The sequence below is a fragment of the Sciurus carolinensis genome, chromosome 2 (genome assembly GCF_902686445.1).
Source record: "Sciurus carolinensis chromosome 2, mSciCar1.2, whole genome shotgun sequence".
NCBI classification, from domain to species: domain Eukaryota; kingdom Metazoa; phylum Chordata; class Mammalia; order Rodentia; family Sciuridae; genus Sciurus; species Sciurus carolinensis.
The window spans coordinates 94,019,046-94,042,732 of record NC_062214.1 but is presented as its reverse complement, the minus strand read 5'-3'; the positions used below and the strand labels follow the sequence as shown (position 1 = coordinate 94,042,732).

The following is a 23,687-nucleotide window of genomic DNA, read 5'->3' as shown; positions in this document are numbered from 1 at the left end:
GAGGTATGTCATCTTATTCCAAAAGAACAGTGCATGGGGAAAAGTTTTATGTAGTTTTAAAGTATCTCTAGAAACAAAATTATATGGCTAATTGAACCTATTACCTATAAAATCCACTTGTCTGCAAATTAAATTATTGGGGCAAAAGTGATCTTTTCTTCCCTCAAAGTACTGGGTAATAAGTGATGTTTTCTATTTCAGACCCATCTCTGCACCCAGAGAAGTTTATCATACTGGAGTGATTTCAAAGGCTACGTGAAAAGCCTTCTGGAGAAACTTGATGCTGAAAACCATCTAATGAGCAAATCCATTAGAGAAACAAATTACATAATACCTGGACTTGTACAAGCCTTAACATGCTGAAGATGTTGTGGCCAACAACAGCGGGCACCAGTTCCAAGAAGAGGAAAGATTTTAAACAACAAAACAAACAACCCTGTACAGGCTATACCTCCATATAAACTGGGCTTGTCCCGTGTTCATTGGAACGTGTTAATGGCAATCACCACAATCTGGAGGATTTGTATCACGTGACCCAAGTTGTTGCTGACCCTCTTAAATGTTTCTTTGAACTTTAAGTTGAATGAGAGAACATGTGAAATGTCTTCAGGATATAGCTAAAAACTAGGATCAGAGCTGAGTCTTCATCTTCTTTCTGCCAAGATGGCCTGAAAGACGTCTGCCTTATGAGATGTCCCACATTTTCATAATGTATACTCCACTAGATTCTAAACATTTGTGCTTTTATTCACTTTATGGATAGTTTTTAAGATGTTAATTACAAAAGGAAGAAGCAAATGTAACAAAAGTCCAGTCACACATTTGCTATGAAAGACAAATTTCATTCTGAGCTCCCTGATAGCCAAAGCAAAAAATGAAATATGGTGTATTATAATTTCATTATTTCATAAAGAAAAAGAAAAGAAACATCCAGACTTTTTTTTTGGAGAAAATTTTTCCTAGGTGCTAAATTTTAAAAAAGAACAGTATAGGTCCTTGTCTGAAATAACTTCCTAGACACTTTAAGAAGCCCAAAAGTGGCAGAATCATTTTTTGATGTGGCTGAAACTTATGCTGAGCATGATTAAAACCCTGGGGCATAATATTAAAAAATTCTGTACCATCATAACCATGATTACCATTGAAGTGATAAGAATGGCAGAATATAATGCCAGTCATCCCCATCTCCCTCTGTCCAACTTTAGTGTTGATACCAAGAAAGGTTTTAGTGTCATAAAATATCTTTCAAGTTGAACTACTAGTAATAAATAGCAAAAGTAATGAGGAAGAATGGGAAACAAAATAATGATTAAATTTTATCCCCATTTTCCTTAGATATTGGGGGGAAATAGCACCATTATGCAGAGATACACAATTTGAGAAATTACACAAAGTGAAAAATTATATACTTACATCACCCTCCAAGCTGAGCTTGCACAGGATTTCATGAACAGTAGACATTTTGAAAGAAACTGGAAAAAAAAAGGTACAACAGAAGTCTTTACAAAGAGGCTTTCCTTTCCCCTGAAGCACAGTGATTCATTATACTAATTTCTACTTCTTGAACCATTTCATCTGAAGATATTAGAACAATTTTTTCAGAGATACAATTCCCATCTTATGACTGGGAAAAGTGAAACTAGAGGTGGCTTGCCTTAGGTTTGGAATGGAGGACTAATCTAGACATTTCTTGTTCTAGTTAAACAGGACCTGGGGAGAGTGACCCGTGAACACGAAACCATCTGCTCATAAGCTAGTGCGACTAGTTCAAACAGGATAGAGCAAAGTCTTCCACTTCTCATCCAAAGTGACAAGCCATCAGCCATTGCTACTTCTCTGTTTCTCACAAGTAATTTAACATTTTGAGAAAGGACGAGAAACTATGCATATGAACTGAAACCACTAGTATTTCCATGTTGGCCTGTTCCTAATGGACCCCATAATCACTAGGTTCACAATTCTTTCCTTAGTTCAGTGGTGCTTAGAAGATATTACACTGTTTATAAAAAAAAGACAAGACAGATTTTCTAACATGAATTCATGCCATAGAGGATTGAAATCTGTATCTAAGATTCAAAATGGTGGCAACGAAGTCCTCCTCTTCTAGTTAATACACTTATCAGGCAGTGACACCCAGCTTGGCAGTCAGACAGTTCTGGAATTGATACACCCACCCCCTACCACGAGGAGTGCTCCACTGGCAGTGAATTTATTTTAACTCAGACAAGACAGGTCATTCTGCATAATCACTCCAAAATAAAAACAGAGCAGAGCAGAGCTACATCCTGGAATAGGCAGGAGTGACATTTAAATTGTAGCAATTACCTCTTTGGTTTTCTTTTTATTTAATATTCTTTGATCAAGGGAAGGATACGCACAGAAATTCAGCTTTCTATTCTCTTCAAATGCCTTGCTCAGTCTAAATATTTTCAGAAAACCAGTTTGGAGACAATACTTGACATTGACCAACTTACAGGAGTGTTTTGGACCAAGTAGAATCCAACCCCTACATTGGGGCGGAGTGGAGGGGTACGGGAGGAGAGGATTCATCTGTATGTGTGGTTATCCAGGTATTTCTGCAAGATTTTCATCCTGAGCATTTGTAGACCACTCCTCTTTTCCTGATATCCACACAAGCTTTTGAAGTCAGGCAAAGAAGGCAATCACAGCCTTTCCAACTGCCTCCTCTCCCCAGTGTATCCCCGCACTGGGGTACAATTCTGGTATGTAAAAAGTCCAGCTCTATAAACACACTGTGCTATCCTGAAAATGGAATAGGATTCAGTGCCATAGAGAAATGAGCTGCTGACCCATGAACATAAGAAGGAACTTTAAATGCCTATTTTTAAGTGGAAGAAGCCAATCTGAAAAGGCTACGACTGTTACGATTCCATCTTCATGATGTTCTGGAAAAGGTTAAAACTGTGGAGGCAGTAAAAAGATCAGTGGTCGCCAGGTGTTGTGGGGAGGAAAGGATGAAGAGGTGAAGTGCAGAAACGGTGAAGGCAGTGGAATTATTCTGTTAGGCACTATAATGGGGGACACATGCCACTCTATATTTGTCACAGTCCACAGAACATACAAGACAAAGGGTGGACTCTAGCATAAACTGTGGACTTAGGTGATAACATGTCGGTATAGGTTCACTGATTCTAGCAAATCTACCACTGTGGTGTAAGATGACAAAAGTGGGCAGGTTGTGCCTGTGTGGGGGTGAGTGGGGGGTACTGTGGATATGGGAATTCCCTGCACTTTCTGCTCAGCTTTGCTGTGAACCTAAAAGTGCCCTAAAAAAATAAAGAACATTTTTAAAAAGTCTTGTTCAATAGCTCAACTGCCCAGTATACTAGCCACCAGCTTCGTGTGGCTCCAAAGCATTTGAAACATGACCAGTTCAAACTAACATATACCCTAAGTATAAAGGATATGCTGGATTTTTAAGACTTAGCATGGAAAAAAAAGAATGCAAAATTTCTTATTAATAATTTTATACTGATTATATATTATAATTACATGTTGCATATTCTGCATTAAATAAAATGTTAATTTTACCTGTTTCTTTCACTTTTTTAAAATGTGGATACTAGAAAATTTGCAATTGCATAAGCAATTTGTACAATTTCTATTGGGAAGTACTGATTTAGGGGATCCCAAAGAGCCATAGCTCAGTCTTAATCCAAAAATCATTGCAGAAGTCAGGTCAGTTCAAGCCTAGTTTTGAAATTTCTTGCAAAGACATTAAGTTAGAATCTTCCTTGATAGAACAAGAAAACTCCAACTTCAACTTGGACCAAGAAGAGGGTCTCAACAGTATCCTTCAGTCTAAGAATAACTAAGGTAGAGATGACTGCTGTCATCTGCTTGGCAGAATTCCAAGCACTACTGTAAGTAACAAAGGAATAAAAGTGCCAAACAAGCCAGGCATGGTGGCGCACACCTATGATCCCATAGGCTCGGAAGGCTGAGGCAGGAGGATCTTGGGTTCAAAGGCAGCCTCAGCAACGGAGGCACTAAGCAACTCAAGTAACACCCTGTCTCTAAATAAAATAAAAATAGGCTGGGGATGTGGCCAGTGGTTGAGTGCCCCTGAGTTCAATCCCGGGTACCTGCCCCCACCACCACCCCGCAAAAAAAAGGGCCAAACAAGAACAAAAACAAAACAGGGGATCAGTAAGTTAGAGCTGCAGAGTGGTTTCCACGTACAAAGTGTAGATTAAATTCCACTTCTTTATTAAATCCTCTACTCCTCAGCAAAAGGAAAGTGAACCCTCACATTGGTTCTGACGTTTGGGAAATCTCAATGATAGAGCCACAATAAGCTTTTACTGAATTGTTCTTTCAAGATGTCTTTCTAGCTCTGAGCACTGCATTTGTAGACAGATGACTAACCATGTCCCACATCCCCACCCCTCTCCCCCACTGTATAAATCAAACACATGCTTCATTCATGCTAACTTTTCTCCCACAGTCACACCTTGAAAAGACAAATAACAGGGATTTTTTTAAAGTCCCATGAATTCTGCTTTGTTTCGCCATTTGTAATTGGGCTGTTCTTTTCTCAACCCTATCCTGTGTGACATTTATCAAATAGTTCAAAATCAGTCCTGTGTCTTCCCCTTACTCCAGCAGAACCCAACCTTTAGAGATTATATCAGAAGCCAACCTCACCTTCCTCCACTTAGCTAAAGGAAAATGAAGCCAAATTACTCCTCACCTCTCCCCAAACACAGGACTACTCTCCTCTACAGTGAGTTGGTTCCTGCTTCCTCTCAGGTCACCTTACCCCCACCCTCCTGACAGCAACTCTGTCCATCCCTGAGTCACTACTACCTTGGCATCTGCTCCAATGACATCACATAGCTCTCTCCTGACTTCAATGCCAGAAACAATTTTTGATACTACTTCATCCATCCAGGGCATCTTGGGTCCCCCTGCCTCCAGCCTCCATGTGGCAATATCAAATGGCAGATACCCAAGTATGATTCAAAGCAGTAAAGGGCATGTTATATCTCATCTCCCCTTCAGAGTCCCATTCCCCACCCAAATTTAAGAATATCTCTGGGTACTAAATAAGAGTCTAAAAACAATGAGTTGCTGTTTTGTATAAGTAAAATTGACATTATTTATAATCATTCTGCATAAAAAAATGAAAGTGTGACAATAATCACAAGTCACACTGACCGCAAAGCAATATCCAGGAAGTTTGCTAATACTCCAGGCAAGTGCCCATCTGTATAAATATTGCCAATTTCATGCAAATTTAATGGCAAACACATTTTCATCTTTGCTTCTTCACTTCATCAACGCCCCTGGCAATGCAAAATCACTCTGAGTACCACCGCTGCCTTGCTAGAAGCAACAGTTGGCTGGCTTTGCCACTCACACTGTATGTTAAAACATTAGTTTAATATAGTACCTTTGACTAGGGAGAATGTGTCTGTGTGCTGCCACTCTTGGAAAAAAAGTCTCTGCAGTGCCATCCTAGGTTACAAACACTGGTGATATTCAAGGAATCAATCCACAAACCCATAAGCACACTCTGGACCTGTACTACCTTAAAAGCAGTGAGAGATACATACAAAATTATGAGATGCAGTCTCCTGCCCTTCTGGTGGACACCTGAGAGACTAGCCTAGGGTCCCTGGTGAGAGAACAGCAGAGGGAGAGCCAGAACCCAGAGTCCTGGGCCTTTGTCCTTCAGACCTCACCACAATGGCTTTTCATTCCTGGAGAGTAAGATATAGAGACAAAGATGAAAGGAATAGAATGAGATCAGCTCGGGGCTCCATAGGTGAGGCAGGGAGGTCTAGGCTCCTGAGGGGTGACTCACCATGGGAGGATTGAGCCAAAGAAATATGGGGAAGGCCTAGGGAGATGGGAAGGGGAAGAATAGCCCAGGGTGGCGGGAGAACCAGAGGGCAGGTTTGCAAAGAAGTCATGTCCAATGTGGTGCCCTGTGTAAGTGCCTGAATGGGGCAAAGCTACCATAGGATATGGAAACGTCCCAGAGGGTCGAAAGGTCAAAGTCATTGGGACCAAATACTTCATTTACCTGTTCACCCAAACACTTGCTCTGGAGCCTGGATTTTCTTAACCAAAGCAATTCCTCTGCCTTTCGTGTACCTATTGTTGGGAATGGGATTAAAATGAAATCTGTGTGCCATGAGATAATTCCACTTCTACTAACTCCTTCTCACTGTGTAAAATTCATGAATGCTTTAAAAGCAGAACCAGTCCTCCTATCCGGTACACTTCTCTCCAGAAAATGAAAACTTCAGTCTGCATCACTCTTCTTAAGCTTCAACCTCACCCAGTTGACCAACTGGTTTCAACTTGCAAACAAGAAAGAAATATCAGGCAAGTGGATCTGCTGATGCGTACCTCTGCATACCAGGGCCCTCAGTTCCCAAGGGAGGGCTGGGTACTTAGACTACCATTTTTAAAATGGCCCTTTATCAGGGAAAGTGTTTCTATTTAGGAAAATAAACCAAAGAGGCACAAGGAGACTTTACTGAAAGAGCCATGCCCACCTCATGCAGGTCTGAAATAATTCAGCACTGGAGTGGGAAAACTGACTCACTGGGCTCCACCCTAATGAAGGGAACATACAGTTTCCTCTGGCCTTGAAAAGATTAATAAATGAGACTGTTAATTGCCTGATGAGACAAGTTCTTAGGGCTTAAAACTTGCCAGTAATGAAATTTGTGCAGCTATTGAAAAGGGAATCGTTTAAATTTAACATAAGACTACATTAAAGATAACTTAGAGGTTGTCCTTTAAAAAAGAAAACCACAGATTTTATTGGATTTTACTATTTCCCTCCAAGATCAGAGTTACAACAACAAAAAAAGTACAAAGGGAGTAGTTTTTTTCTTTTTTTTCAAATGAAGTCATTTTAATTTCTCCCCCCAAAATGAAAGCAAAATGAGGTTGCAAAATGTTGAAACAAAGTAAAACTAAAAAGTCAACACTTCAAATTAAGTACAAGTTTCACTGAACTGGAACTAAGAAGAACCAGGTCCAGAAAGCACAAATACTAATTTAAAAAAACACACAAACAAAAACGTGTTTCTACAGGACTAGTCTGCAGAGTCGAATCTGAGTCTAACCCAGCAGTTTCGGAAACACACCCACTTGTAGCCGAAACGTAGAGTGTTATTGGGTTACCACAAAACAGATCCCTAGCAACCAAGATGAATCAATCAGGAACAGGATGACACAAATGAGGATTTTAAAACAAAAATGAGTGCGGGTGGGAATGTGGAGGGTGGGGTTTCCCCACCAAAGCCCTTACTACGTGGTCCTGGACATTACAGTCTGTCCTGGACACTACAGTTGACTGGAAACACCAGACTTTTAAAACCAAAAAAAAAAAAAAAGCATGAATGAGGGGGGAGGGGAGTCCCCACCGTACTCCACCCTCCAGCCCCCTAACTCATCTTTATTTAATAGAAGCTTCTTGGAAGCACATACTTTTCTCCTTGCTCTTATGGTCTTGATTAATGCTTGAGTCATAGGGCCAAGTCATTCCCCAGAATTCCTGGAATTCTGCCCAGTGGCCTTGATCAACTGAGCAGGAAGCCCCTGCAGCACTTGCTCAAGCTTGTCTCTTTTGCTGCCTGAGCTGAATCAATATTTGTTTGTGACCCACAGACCCATTGCAGCTTCTTGCTCTCAGAGCTTCTCACTGCCAGTCTCATGAGGATGGAGGGGGTGGGAAGAGATCAGCAGGAAGAATAATGTCACTTGGCATGGAGCACTATCAAGAGTTGGGAAATATAGTCCTTCACATTTACAATTCAATTGCGGTGTCTTATGGCCTGTATGTTGTGCTTTCAACAGGGCCCAGTTGCTTCCAGAAAAAACCTCAACTTCAGCATTCAAGATCTTCCACACTCTGGAATTTACCCACCTTTCTTTAAACACCTTCTACACATATACTCCTTACACAGAAATCAAACTGGACTGTTAATTCTCCTCCAAACTTGCTCACCACTGTCCCACCACTTCTCCAAGTTCCTTCCACCAGGGCTGTATGTGGATGGGATGACATTCAAATGAGATTTAGGAGAAAATCATAATGAGTGTCAACTTTTTCACACACCAGATTTGCTTTTTGCTCCTGCGGCTCCTTATGGATCTATGAAACATCAGAGTTGAGTGTGAAGGTCGTCTTCAACAGTGTTGGCAACCGGGCCTTCTGACTTAATCTCCAAGGTCTGTGAACGGGTCCCTGATGCACAGTAGGTAATTAACTACATCTTGGAATGGTTTACACATAGTGGGTCTTTCCAATTCAGAAGGTTTATTTTTTTCTTCTTTTCTAACATACTTGCTTTCCTCAATTACCTTTCTCTCCTTCAGACTGAACGTTCAAATGCAGGTCCAGTTTTATATATTCCTAGTTCAGGGTTCCAGTTGCCAGCCTCTGAGTCTTGTAAAGCCTAGTAGATCACTGATGGTACAGCGGCTACTTGAGTCCTAGCACAGGACAGCTTGAGAATGTAACCTTCACCTTCTTTGGAAATGAAGCAAGTGAGATAGCAGCAAGGAAGCAGAACACGCAAGTGGCCTTGGGACTTTCCTTTGAGCTGTGAGTGTATAGTCTGGGTGTGGCAAGGAGACAAAGGGTTCTGTCACAGCCACTCCCTAGGTTCAGAGTGTTCCACACCAGATCTGGGATCAGAACTTAAGACTGCTCAGGGGGCTATGGGTTTCTGCTCTAACAAGGTAGAGCTCAGATGGCTTAAAAGTTTCAGGGGTGTACCCTAAAAGGGAGATTTGGAGGTAATCTCCAGTAGAACCACCCAGAATCACAAGTGTGGGCATCTCCCAACCCCTCCTGATGATCAGACCCTAAACAAAGTAGATGAGGACTGCCTCTGGCAATAGAAGAAGGAAAAACCTACCAGACGGGTGAATGGGCGGAAATAATTTTTTTTTTTTTTTTTTTAAGAACTGGAATTTCCTCTGAGTGGCCTACAACTAGAACAGGGTGCGGCACCAGGGAAAAATGAAGGAAGATGATTCCCATGTGCAAAAATAGAGAAATATCCAATTTCTAATTAACTCTCACAATCAGATCAGGAAGGCAGGTTAAGTTGCCATCACTTTAAATAATACAACTTCTAGGGGAGCTGAATCTGAAGTTCAGTCTATGAAAAAGATGCACTGAAGGAGAGAAGAGCCCCAGCCATTTGCAAATGAACATTAATTTGGAGAAAGATGACATTTAAAAAATACAATTACTGTTTATACTACCCATCTATCTTTTCACTTTCCTTTTTCTCCCCAATAAAGTTTTTTGAGCATGGACTGTTTGCGTGTGTGTGTTTTGTCCCCTGTTATACTCCTAGTGCCTATAATTGAGTGGAACACAGTAGGTGCTTTGTAGATGTTTTGTGGGACAAAATGATCTTTAAAGCTGCCTGCTAGAGCCTGAGACTCCTTTTGTGACACACTTACCCTCAGCAGAGTAAAAAAAAGGCCTCAGCAGGTCCTCTGCCCTACACAAGCAAAAAGTGAGAACAAAGGCCACTGACAGTGCATTAGTACCAGACTCTAGGCCTATAGGCGCCTAGAACTCACAGCCCCAAAATCAATAGCAATTACAGAAGAGTATCTACCTTACCAGGAAAACTACTTACATCAGAAATTAGTCAGGAAATGAATGGACATGACTGCAAGCCTAATGTCAATCAATGGGGTACTTGGATAGCTCCAACAGGCAAATGCTAAATATTGCGACTCCAGGCCAAGACTAAATTCCTGATAGAGATAGTGAGTTAGCAATATTTGCTGGGCATCGACTACAGGCAAGTCACTAAATTATAAAACTCCAGTTGAAAAATTTAAAAATATGCATACATGGTCACACCCTTCTACTGCAGAGGTAATGATGCTTTAGAGAAACTCTTGAAATGATAATAGATGTATTTAGAAGAAGGCAAAAAACCCCTAAGCAGGAATGTCCCAGGGCAGGGCACCTGTGGGGTCCTGGTTTCACCTAAAATCTTCCTTCACCTTATGGTTCTTTAATTCCATAGCCTCCAATTCCAAAAACAGCAGATCCATTTAGGTTAACAAGGTTTTGTTCTTGTTCTCACAAAAACAAAACTCCTCTGAATTGTTGAGAATTTTAGGACCACCAACCAATTTTAACCTAGTACTGATCCAATGTGCTAGTTTCTAATCTGGTCTGAGTACATACACTGAAATGGGGAAGAGGAAATAATGCCGCCAAACTGTACAAGGCTGAATGGTGATTCCCTGGATGGTGATTCTAACATGTCAAGAAGAGGATCAGTGGAGAAAGGAAAATGTAGAGGTGATGCAGTGGTGCACACCTGTAATCCCAGCTACTTGAGGCTGAGGCAAGAAAACCACAAGTTCAAGGTCAGATTGCAACCTAGAGAGCTCTTTTCTTAAAATAGAAAATAAAAACCACTGTGGATGTAGCTCAGTGGCAGAGCACCCATGGATTCACTCCGCAGCCCCCAGGGGAAAGAAGCAGGGGGAGGGAGAACGGAGAGGCAGCAAAGACACACAATTTTCCAATTAAAATAATTTAATCAAGATGATTTTTAAAACAAACAAACAAACAACAACAACAACAACAACAAAAAACCCTGAAAAATATTTCAGTGGTTTATTCTCCCTCTTCGAGTATGGACCCTCACCCGCCCACTTCCTCTTCTCCAACGGAAATTAGGTAGCTCTGAAATACAGTACAAGTTTGAAAAAGTTTCTCTGGGCTAGCCTTGGAACCTAAGCAACTGCTATAACATTCTTTAAGGACAGTCGGAACAGCACAATTGTGGGGAAGCCATCAGTAAAGTGTCTGAGACCCAAGCCCTTGGATTCCAAGAGTTCCTGCAAAGTTGCGTGTAAAGGCCCGTGTGCACCTCTGTGGTCACTGCTTTTACCAGATTCAGACACCCACAGCTTCAACACGGCAAGTCTTACTACAAAAATGACACTTTTCTTTTTTAATGTTAGTATGGCACTTAGTGTTTTCCGTGTTCTTTACATTTTTACTTTTGAAAGAACATGCTTTTTGAAATCTTCAACAATAACCCTGTTTGGGTGGAGGCGTCCTGAAATCGCTTTCACAGATAAGAAAGCTTGGAATCCAACCCCTCCACGCCAGCACTGGGGCCTGCCGCTCTGGAGCCACGCCCTTTGCTCTGCCCTCAGTCCCTGATTCACAGTTACTCATCTCGAGTAACAGTCTAGGCAACCCTCCCCAGAGGACCCCGGGGGACACGTCCTTCCCATTGCCAATATGTTCGAGCAAGTAGGAAACTGTCCAGATGGAGTGAAATCCGGAGTCGCTAACCTACAAGATAATCTACACAAAGAAGGAACCGAGGATTTGGTTTTGTTTTATTGGCGATGGGAGCTGGCAACTCAAAACTCCAAAACTCCTTGTCGGCTCAAGCTCCATAAATGCGCGTCAGTTGAAAGGAAAGTAACTGGAAACATTCAGAGGTTTACTTTGCGGAGGGCCGTAAAGCTTTTGTTAAGCGTGGAGGGAAATGCCCAGCACCCCTGCAGCGCCTGCGGCGGGAGACTCCCAGGCGGCCACGCCCTGACCCCCACAGGCGCCTGGCACCTCAGGAATGCGGGGCCCCTCGGCTTTCTCCCTGCACTGCCTTTCGCGGCTTCCGCAAGGACTCCAAGAGGACTCCCGACCCCTGATCTCTGTCCTGCACTCCCAGGCCTGGACGCAAACGGGCCCCTCTCCCGTGCCGGGGGTGCTGCGCCTCTGTTCCCCACTTCTAGAACCGGGTGTGGACCGTCCCTCCAATCCCCTGCCCCACGGAGCCTCAGGGTCCCGGTTCCCCAAGCTTCTGTGCAAGGCCGTTTCCTCCTTTCCTGCCTCCCCGCGCCCCGCTAGCGCGGCGGGCCCGAGGCCATAGCGGGCGGGCGGGGTGCGCCCTGCTTACCTGGGCCGGGCGCCGAGAGCTGCGAGCGTCCCCAGATGCCGAGCGGAGCCGGCTGGCCTGGGTGGGGCTTTTATACCCGCCACATCCTCTCTGTGCTAGGCGAGGCCCGCCCCGCCCCACCCCATCACCCCCTCCCCTGCCCGCTCCCATCCCGAGTCAGGGTGAGTCACCCTACCCGATCAGCGGGCCCGCCGGGCAGCCGCGCCCAGAAACGGCCCGGGATCCCGCCGCGCAGAGCGGCCCCACGCCCACCTCCCTGCCCTGGGTGAAAGCCCCGCCGAGGCTCTCCCGAGGCCCCTGAAGGGCTCAGTGCCTTCCTGTCCTTCTCATTTTACTTCTTGAGTTCCATGTCGAGTTCTCAGCCTGGGATTGGCTTAATACATGAGCAAGACTTAGACTCTAGCTTGCTTTATTCACTTAAAAAAAAAATGCTTCTGGTCGTCAATGCAATGGAGGAAAGAATTGTTCCAAGAAACATGAATTTGGATTCCCCTGGACTGGGGATGTTGGCGTCAGCTCCCTATTACCGTCAGCAAACATTAGCTAGTTGGAGGAGCTCGGGAAGGGCGATTCACCCGTGCTGCTCAGCAAAACCTATCTGCCTGAAACACCAGCGCGCCGGGAGGCCCTGAACCCAGTACGACGCGGCAGAAGTTCGGGGTCCGGGGTAGGCAGAAGCCAGGAGCCAAGATCACGTCCCACTCCCGCCTCGGGAGGCGCCCTTTCCCCGTAGAGAGCTGTGCTGTGTTCTCTTTGCTCCTCTTGGTACCAGGCTGCGTGCCCCACGCATTGGGCAGCTCTGCGCGGCCTCGTGGCAGGCAGTCCTGGGCTGGGTGGGGCTCATAGCTTTGTTTCAGGAAAGAACATTTCTCCCATCCTTTCATGACTGCTGGGGTTTTTTCGCAACTTCTTAAATTGCTCTCTGTGGGTTTTGCTGTTTCTAGCTTTACTAACTGCTTTGCTGCCTAGTCACATTGACAACATGTGGGCAAACATACTCTATGTGTGACTGAGCAAATACTGTATTCAAACCTCAAATTAGAAAAGATGCTATGCTAAGCATCCTCAAGACCTTTCACCTACGTCTTGTAATTCACCTTTCCACACTAACTTCTGGAATCTCTTTCTCCTAGTCTTTGATGCTTCTGTGTTTTATCTCCACATATTTTAACGCCTACTTTTACTTTCCACTTGGGCCATCATTGCACACCTGGGAATGGGAGAATGACAGCAAGGTGATAGCAAGGCCAACATTGGTGCTGTGCTCATTAAACTTAACCAAATAGCTGCAAAGTCCACCACATCTGGGGGCTCAACACCCAGTCCAGAGCTCCCTGTTACCCAGCACTTTCACTAGGAATACATATACATAAGCCCTAACAGAAGGACAGATATAAACACTTTTGATACAATTTCTCATTTACATTTAGAGCTCTTCAACTTTGACAGCTTTAAAGACAAAAAGCATGTTTATCTATTTGGTGTGAACATTTTGGACTATGAGAGGACACAGGCAGGCTGGAGTCAACCTCCCTTCTCTTATTTCTCAGGGGCAGGTCCCATGGTCTTGAGGCCTTATCATTGAGCTACATTCCTCACCCTGCACCCCCCACCCCCAGCATTTTTTTTTCTTTTGAGACAGGGTGCTGAGTGCTGGTAAGTTTCCATAGTCTCTTACTCCCACTTGTGCTGCAAGAGACCCTCTACAGAGATAAGACTAAATTCAATCATGTGGAGTATATAAAAGTTATCAAATATACCAAATTATTATTATTATTATTATTATTATTGCTTATCCTGGGAATTTGACAAATCCAAACTTGCAGATCTGTGCAACAGCAGACTTCAATTTATGCTAAAGAACTTGGCAGTGATGTTATCATAAAAATAAAGTGGTTAGAAGTCATGGTTCACTATTTCTAAGGAATGGGAAACCAGTCCTGCCTGTACAAAATAACTTTTGAATCTTTATCCAAGGATTCTCTTCCTTCTTTGTGTCTCTCCATGGTTGGAGAAAATGCTTTCTACATGAAAAACTGCAGAAGATGTCTGCTGTTGTACATTTTGTCCTCTGAACAACTGACTTTGATTCACTGATGGTATCTAGCTGGCACTGATGAACACTCACTAAATGTTATAGAATGATAGAACAGAATTATTCACAGAATAAAAGAATGTGAGAACGGGGAGGGACCTTAGGGATAAAGCTCTTTATTTATTTATTTATTATTGGGGACTAAACCCAGGGCTTCCCACATGCTAGGCAGGTGTTCTATCACTGAGCTATATCACCATTCCCTATTCTTTATTCCTATCTTTGAAGAAAGTCAATCCCAAATAGTTTCTTCTCCAATTCAGGGATTGAATAATGCACCCTTGGTTCTTATCTCAGTTACAACATAACAAAATTACTCCCTGAAACTTAGTGGTTAAAACATAAACAACCTTACTGATATTTGTTCATGATATTGCAATTTGGGCAGGACTCTGGGAACAGCTGCACATGATGCTCTGGGAATTTGCTGCACATGATGCTGGTTTGGGTAGTTCAGTTGGGGTTGGAGAATTGAAAGTAGCTTCACTCATTTGTCTGGTGCTTCACCTGGAGTTGCTAGAAAGACAGAGGGCGGGATGACCTGTAACTGAGAAGTTTTCTCATTCATTAGTTTCATGCCATTAGAAACTCAAACGTTTAGAAAACTCCTCATTTTGAACTGTTTCTCTGTCCAAGCTAACAGTTCTTTCATCAATACAAATATCTTTAAAAACATGTGGATTTTCTATAAATCTTACTGAGTTTCACTCTACTCCAGTATCCATGCCCAAAATAATTAACTTTAAAACTTCACGGGTGTTTTATAAATCTTGTTGAGTTTTAAATTCATGCCCTAAGATTCACATTCATTATTCTTTCTAAAACATCTCTATTTTCCACACGTCAGGTTGCAGTGGGACAATGCACTTAAGATTCTTAGAAGCCCTTGCCTCCTGCCTCAGCTTCCCAAGTCACTGGGATTCCAGGCATCTACTACCATGCCCAGCAAACTTTATAAAGTCTTTATAATATTCATATTAATATCATATATCACATATCATTGTAAAATAATAGTTGTTCATTCAAGCAGTTGTAAACCAGATTAACCAGTTACAAAATGACCATTTAGGAAATTTTAAAACACACAGATGTTAAATAAACCTTAAAAATAACAATAATTTTTTAAAAGATTCTTAGAAGTTCTGAGATGGTATTCAAAGCACCATATCAAATCTTCCTGGAGTCTTTAAAAGAAGTTTTTATAGCCACATTCATGATCTGATCTTTATCCTGGGGCTGTTTCTTACTTTGAAAATCACTGGCTAGAATTCTCCTTGAAAACCAAACAGATCTTTCCTTAGTGCTTATCTTTGTTCCTGTTCTTTTTCCTAAGCAGCTAAGAGAAGCGCATTGGTACTTCCAACATTCTGCCTGGAAATTTCTTGATTAGATTTACAAGTTCTTTAGGTACATATACTACCATCCATGTTACCGTAGACAACAGTAATTTTAACATCCTGCCACAACATGATATATACATTGCCTTTCCTGCTTTTGCCTACAACAATTTCTGCAAAGGTTCTTCCAATCTCCATTAACAGTATCCTCTCTGGTTACCACCTAACAGTAAAGTCAATGTCAAACATTTTAGGTTTTCATTACAGCAACACTATCTACTTGCCAAGTTCTGTTTTGTCCACCTATAATGAAGTTAAGCCATTTCAAATCTTAGAGTCTTAAACTAACCACCATCATTTATTTGTTCATAATTTTGCAAAAGTCATAGAGTTCATTTGACTTGCTTATTTCTGGTCTAGCCTTGGGTAGGGACAAATAACTGAGGCCGGAAGATTCAAAAAGCGTCCCTCCAAAACAGGATAGTTGCCAGTTTTCAAGAGGTAGAGGTGGGCTGGGGTTGTGGCTCAGTGACAGAACACTTGCCTAGCATATGTGAGGCACTGGGTTTGATTCTCAGCACTACATATAAATAAATAAAATAAGGTTCATCAAGAGTAGAAGTGGAAGCCTCCAGGCCTAGAACTGGTACAGTGACACTTCCACTGCATTGCACTTGCCAAGAAAGTCACATTATCCAGATTCAAAGGAAAGGGAAATAGATCAATCTCTTCATAAAGGGATGGCCAGGTATAGTGATGCACACCTGTAAACCCAGCAACCCAGGAGCCTAAGGCAGGAGAATTGCAAGCTTGAGGCCAGACTCAACAACATAGTGAGACCCTAAGCAATTTAGCAAGATCCTGTCTTAAAAATAAAAAATAGAAAAGCCTGGGAATATAGCTCAATGTATTAAAAAAAAAAAAATCCTAGGTTCAATCCCCAGTACCATACACACACATCCAAAAAGGAGTGTTATGTATTTACAAGGGTTGAAGGAATTGTTGGAGGCCATCTTTGCCAATATTCTACCACTATCCTTAAACTAGTAAGTAGCACTGTAGAAGCCAAAGTATATTTTTCAATCCAATATTTTTTCCATTATACCGTATTTCTCAGATACCCTATTTTGTTGAGATACAGGCTGAACCCAGACTCTCTGCATTGTATAGTTTAGTTGCTCGCTAGCCATAAAGTTGATGTTTCCTTGAGTCTCTTATATGCAGTCAGTATATGATATTGTCTTCTATTTGAAGACATGGCCAGAAGAGAGAGAAATTAATCTGGGAAGTCCAACATGCAAATAATAGATGGAAAAAAGGGGGAAAAGTAATCAAATAAATTACTGAAGGCAATTTTCTAGAACTAAAGTCTATGAGTTTTTAGGGCCAGGTGTGGTGGTACAGGCTGGTAATCCCAGCAGGCTCAGGAGGCTGAGGCAGGAGGAGTTCAAAGCCAGCCTTAGCAAAAGCAAGGCACTAAGCAACTCAATGAGACCCTGTCTCCCAATAAAATACAAAATAGGGCTGGGGATATGGGTCAGTGGTCAAGTGCCTGTGAGTTCAATCCCTGGCACAAAAAAAAAACAAAAAAAAAAAAAAAAAAGAAAAGAAAAGAAAAAAGAAAGAAAAAAAAATATGTAAAGCCTTTGATTGAAAAAGACATAATGAATGAAAAAACAAATTCAAAGTCCACCACTGTGAAATTTTAGAACACTAAAAGATTCTAAAGAGATAAACCAGGTCATATATGAGGGATTAGAAACAAGAATACATTATACTGATCTGGGCTTGTGGCTCAGTGGTAGAGCGCTTAGTGGTAGAGCCTAGCATGTGTGAGGTACTGGGTTCAATCCTCAGCACCACATAAAAATAAATTAATAAAATAAAGGTATTGTGTCCATCTATAACTTAAACTATTTAAAAAAATTTTTAAAAGAATGCATGATGCTCAATACCCAGATCTGAGTTTTTAAATACTAATCCCAATAAAAGGAGCCAGGACTCCTTAGAGAAATGGTTGTTTCCAGGGTTGTGGCAGAGAAAACACAAGGTGAGCTTTGAATTAAACTGATGGGGACACCAAAAAGACATAAAAGTCAATTTGAAGACTCTGGTAAAATCTGGGGATAAAAAATGGTTATATCACATTGAATAATCTAAACTGATAATTTTAAAAAATCTACAAAAAAGTTGGCTAGAGAAAGCTCTCATTCACAGAAAAATGACCACATATGAGAGTATCAGGAAAGGTACATGGCCAGATGAAACCCCTGAAACCTTGTTTTTCTCATCGCAGTTTTCTCATCTGCAGGACTACTATGATGATTAGAAAATGTATGAAGAATGCCTAGCATATCAGAGGTGCTTTTTAAGTCTTTTAAGCATTTTGCCTTACTGAACTCTTAGGAAGACCTCAATAAATCCTGGTTAAAGTCACGTGTCATGACCCAAACCACACAGAGTGCTCTTGATATGAACAAACCACAGTTTGTATTTTGTTTTGAGATATTTTCAGAGAAACATCTGTAGTAAAACCAATGTCCTTCTCTGCTGTACCAGACACTTTTGGCCTTCATTCATCCTCTACAGAATAATTGTACCAGGGATTGAACTCAGGGGCACTCGCCACTGAGCGACATCCCCAGCCCTAATTTGTATTTTATTTAGAGACAGGGTCTCACTGAGTTGCTGAGGCTGGCTTTGAACTCAAGATCCTCCTGTCTCAGCCTCCCTAGCTGCTGGGATTACAGGCATGTGCCACTGCACCCGGCTCAGAATAATCTTCTTCTGATTACATGACCCCTTCTCCAGAACCTCTTCACAGTAGAGTTCTGACCTGCCTGACCAGCCTTATTTCCCACGTCTTTCTCTTCATGCTTCTGTGCAGCACGTCATGGCTCAAACTGGCCAAGCACATTACTGCCTCCTTGCTGTCCTCCTCCCTGTTTCCTCCCTGTTTCCTGGCTGGAGGCCCTTGCTTACTTTCCCCAATGGTGAACTTTCCTCATTCTTCCATTCTCAGGGCAAATATTATTTTCTCTGAAGCAAAGCCCTTCCCAAATGCTTCAGGCATTTTGGCTCTAATCTACTTCTCTTGGCATTTTTATATACCTCTCTTCCCCTCTTGTCATCTCAGCTTTGCTTTATTTAATGGTTGGTTTTTGTTTTGTTTTGTTGTTGTTTGTTTGTTTGTTTTGGTCTCTGCAGCTAGGTAGGAGCTACTTGAGGACAGGCATTTGGTTGTTTCCTCTTTGGGTTAACGTCTAATCCTGTACCTGCTACAACCAGATTTATCTCCATAAATGCATTACCTGGCCTTTATTCCTGCTCAAACTTACCTGGTCAAAATCAGAAGGCTGAAAGTATAGAGTAGAGAAATGGACAAAATGGGAATTCTCACATATTACTGGTGGGAAGACAATTTGGTAGTGTCTGTCAGTATTTAAAATTCTCATGACCTTTGATTCAGTGATGTCATTTCTAGAAAACTCTCCTGACCATAATATGTACATAAGGATGTCAGTGGCAGCATTTTAAGTTTGAAACATCTTAAGTGACCACCAGGGAAGCTAAATTGCTTATGGAATATCTCTACTATGATGCCGAAAAACATGGAGTAGACCAGTATGTTCTGACATTGACAGATTTTTAAAACGTAGTGTTAAATGAAGGAATGAGTTGAATGTCAGTACAAAACTGTGTCTTGGTGGCATACTAAATTATATCATCAACCTATAAAACTGATTTGACTCCAAATGTCCATCCATCTAGACCATTCTTAGGTCAGCTCACTAGGATATCTGCATGCTTCCTGAGCTAGAAGCATCTTAGTCTTTACCTCAGTACATTCCACTGCATTTTTATAGGTTGACAAGTCAGAGGATGAGTGTTTCAAACTCTATCAGCCTGTTGCTTTCTGGTTTTTTTTTTTTTTTTTTTGTTTGTTTGTTTGCTTTTTGTTTTGTACTGGTGATTGAACCCAGGGGTGCTCCACTACTGAGCTACCTCTCCAATCCTTTTCATTTTTTCTTTTATCTATTCACTGAAAAGGCCCAGTGTTTCTAAATGGAAGTACTCTGAATATAAACAAACTCTGTCTCTTTACAAGTAAATCAGTAGATCATTTTTATCACATACAACTGACCTTTCTCTATCTCTATATTATTTTTTTATCCAAATCAGGAAGGGTATCCCTTGTGTAATTGACATAGACAGCCCTCCATTGTTGGGTTCCATACCCACAGTTTCTACCAACTGCAGATTGAAAAGATTTGAAAAAATTGTACTTAGCATGTACAGACTTTTTTCTTGTCACTATTCCCTAAACAATATTATTCTATTTACATAGAATTTACATTGTATTATATGTTATAAACAACCTAACAATGATCCAAAGTACACAGGAATATGTGTACAGTAACCTGCACACACTGTCATTTTATGTAAGAGACTTGAGTATCCTCAGTATTATTGCTGGGAGGAAATCCCTGGAACCAATTCCCCCTAGATGCTGAGGAGTCCTATATCCATATAAAGTTGTTGCTTTAATTCAGACTTTTTGGATTATAGGACCCTAGCATGTTTTTGATCCCTAGATTACTCAAATGTATAGCTGTTATGAAGAAATATCACTTCAATATAAAGTGAAGTTGTACAATCAAAATCATAACTGTTAAATATCCTTAATGTTGCAAAGAAATGTTGATTTCTAATAGTTTGAACCCATGTTAACACATGTAGGTAATTAGATATAAGGAGATACACTAAAGACATATGCTGCCACTATCCATTGTGTACAGATATCCCTATCCCCTGGGAGTGTTGGGAAAGAATGGAGCACAGTTTTGCAACCCAGGAGGCCAGAGCTGACATAGGGATGTTATAGGAGGACATGAGAAATTGGAGTAGAGCTAAGCTTCATACCAAAGGAAAAGTAAAGGGCAATATGACCTGTCAAAAAGTCTAAAGCATAAGGGCAGATTCTAAGCTGGCAATGAAACCAAGGCACCATGACTGGAAGAACACAGAAAACAAGAGGAGGGTGGTGAATGGGCTGCAGGTGGGGCTAATTCGGCATCCACTGCCTCCACAATGCTGATCCTGGGTGGAAGGCAGGCATGGTTAGAATAAATAGCTGGTTTAGACACTAAATCGCCTCTGTCATTTCTTCACACAACAATGCCAAAAGAGAAGAACAGGAGGAGGAGGAAGGGGAGAGGAAGATGACAGTGGCAGAGAGGGTCAGGAGGACTGATACTGTCAGATTATGATTCAGAGGGAAAAGGACAGAGAAAGTCTGCATTCCCAACTCAGTCCTTCTGTAATTTTTTACAACTGAACATTTTGGCCCAAATCCTGTAAATTTCTTATTAGCTCTTAAGTTTGGAAGACCCTGCTAAAACAGAGTCTCAAATGTTATAGGACTTGATTAAACAAACACTGAAAGATTCATAATCAGGCGACATATCTGTTTAACTTCTTATCACATTGGCATCTGGTTATCCAGGTCCCTGACCGCTTTCTAATAGGGTGGGTCTTGGGGTTGTGCTAGAAGCAAAAGGCAAACAGATGGGGTTGCTCTAGCTGCAGTATTTTCTATTCTCTCTTCAAATGAATTTAGTCTTCCCCAAATCCCAGGGCTTCTAATTGGAGATGAACCAGATGATTTCACTGGTCTTTCCCTTCTCTGGTTTCTATGATTCATCCACTATAGCAACTAGGGTGGAGTTAAAAAACACAACTCCAACATTCAGGTTCTGTCTCAGCCCAAAAGGAAGCAATCAAAAAAAAAAAAAAAAAAAAAAAAAAACTATTAGAACTGTAGAAGAATGAGAAAAAGGGCCTGGGGGAGGTAGCTTGGGGTGGAGTATCAGCCTAGCATGCCCGAGGCTCTGGGTTCCATCCGGGGCACTGCAATAAACAAAGGATGAGAAAAGCTAACTCATAATACTAATTCAAGAAATATTTCTTAGGAGGATTCCTTCCATCTGGTATCCCCTATTTTCCTCTTTAATTATCAATTACACAAACTTCCCTGTTTATCAATTGTTTTATGACATTTTTAATGAAATATGGAGGGAAATGCTTATTCTGGTACAGATGGAAGCCTAGTTGGTTTCGATCATCCACGTATCTCAAAAAGCTGCTAGGATCTACCCGAGTATAACAACCAAGGAAGTTGAAAGACAAATTCATTCAATTTAGCAAATATTGGGTATCCACTCAATGCCGGAATGTCACCAGGACCGTACAGCAGGTACATAATAGGAAAAATCACAGCAGCCCACCTTCCTTAATGTCTCATGGAATTAAACAGGTAAGTATAATTTGACAAATGTATTGGAAATGAAGTCAGAGTGCCAGGGGAGCACAATCAGAGAGAGACTAATTCTGTTAGGGTAGTTAATCATTAGAGAGAGGAAGTACACCACTCAATCTTGGCCAATGACCTGGTTACTCAGAACTATTTGAAGTCATTGTGCAACCATAAAAGAGGAAATGTAACATATACCAATTTATTATGTATGGGCAAGGAGCGTCAATGTAGAGAGGTATAACCGTTGCTTTTTAAACAAAACTTTCAGTATAGAACTTGTCAAGAGGATTGGTAACTAGGGATATGACTTATGCCACCACTGAGAACATTTTTGGAACTCCTCTACTTAAGTACTTCCCTCAAACTCAAAGGCAAATCCTAGTGACTGAATAGCAGTTTTGAGGAAAAGTTACTAGTGGCTGAGTATGGGGACAGTGGCTGTAGGGAGGACAGCCTGGGCAACTTAGTGCAATCTTATCTTAAAATAAAATAAAAAGGGCTTGGGCTGTAGCTCAGTAGTACAGCACTTGCCTAGCATGGACACGGGCAATGCCCTAGGTTTAATCCTCAGCACTGCAAAAAAAAAAAAAAAAAAAAAAAAAAAAAAAGAAAGGAAAAGGAAAAGCTAACGGTCATTCTGAGCTAAGGCTGGTGACTAATAGGGCAAAGGTTAGTAGGAAGACAGAATACTGCCTAACCAGGGTTAAAGAAACATGAAGACACCATCAGGCCCTTAGTTGATAACATTATTCCATAAACTCAGGGGAATTTTCTAATTTCAAGAAAATTTGATTATTCTGGTATGAGGTTTGAAGTAGAAATCTTAACAGTCCAATCAAACTTTTAGAATTTTTGAGATATTAAATATTTGAAACACTACCTAAAAGTAAATATATTTGGGAAGGGAGGAAATGTTCAAAAATGTAGTGGAGAAATGGAATCTTTGATGAAGACATGTTTATGGAAAATGAACACATATACCAACAAGAGAGTCTCACACCAGCACTCCTCTAAGCAAGGGAACAGTCAAGTGTATTGTAGTTTCTAATGAAGACATCAACCCCAGGTAGGTGTCCTTTAGAAAGGGGTTAATACAGGGGCTGGGGCGTGGCTCAGAGATAGAGTACTTACCTAGCACAAACACATGGGCGCTGGGTTCCATCCTCAGCACCACAAAAAAAGCAAAAGCAAAACAAAACAAAAGCCAGACATAGTGTGCCTATAGTCTCAGGCACTGGTACAGTTGAGGTGGGAGAATGGCTTGAGTTCAGGTGTTGGAGGGCAGTCTGGGCAACACAGGGAGACTGTCTCTTTAAGGAAAGGAGTTAGGGAAGTTTCTCTTTCACAGCTGCAAGTTTCTTTCAACTGAAAGTGAGAAATGATTGGTTAACAGGTACTAAGTTATGGGTAGATAGAAGAAATAAATTGCATAGTAAGAGAAATAAATTGCTTATAAGAGAAAACAATAACATACCATATACTTTTAAAAAACTCTAAGAAAACTTCTCTTTCCCACGTTTTTTTTTGAAGCCTGGAGCATGCACTACAAACATTTAACCAATAACATAAAAAAACACTGAAGCCCCTTGAGGAGAAGCTCAGGTCAGGACTCACTCTGATCTTAAGTCCCTCAGGGAGGGTAGTTTGGGTTTTAAATTTGGGCATCTGGGCTCAGCTGCTTGACTTGCTTCATGTTTTTTTTCCCCTACCCCAGAGTCCAAGTTTTAAAAGATTGGGATAAAGACCAACTAGATAAAATAGTGTATTAAAAGAGTCAACTACTATTTTTTAAGCAACTTTCTTGTGTGGTAACTGATCCTTTTCAAGATTCAGAATTTCCTTCTAAATTGGAATTTTGTTCTCCAAAAGTAAATTTTCTGAAAGGAACCCAAATCCATTTAGGTCTGGGGCTCAAGGAGAGACATCTGACCCGCCCACGTGAGGATCTGCAGGACTCACCACCCTGTTACGCAACCCACTCCATGTTTGCC

The 23,687-nt window shown here is 41.4% G+C and overlaps 1 protein-coding gene across 1 annotated transcript in view; it reads right to left on the bottom strand.

Moving 5' to 3' along the window:
- Anxa2 (annexin A2) overlaps positions 1-12,045 on the bottom strand; it is a 39,830-nt gene extending 27,785 nt beyond the window's left edge. The window contains exons 1-2 of the mRNA XM_047538535.1: positions 11,949-12,045; positions 1,414-1,472 (exon numbers count right to left, since the gene is read on the bottom strand). Coding sequence (XP_047394491.1) covers positions 1,414-1,461 — 48 coding nt within the window. The 5' untranslated portion in view covers positions 1,462-1,472; positions 11,949-12,045. The remainder of the gene's footprint in view (positions 1-1,413; positions 1,473-11,948) is intronic.
- Positions 12,046-23,687: the final 11,642 nt, after the last annotated feature.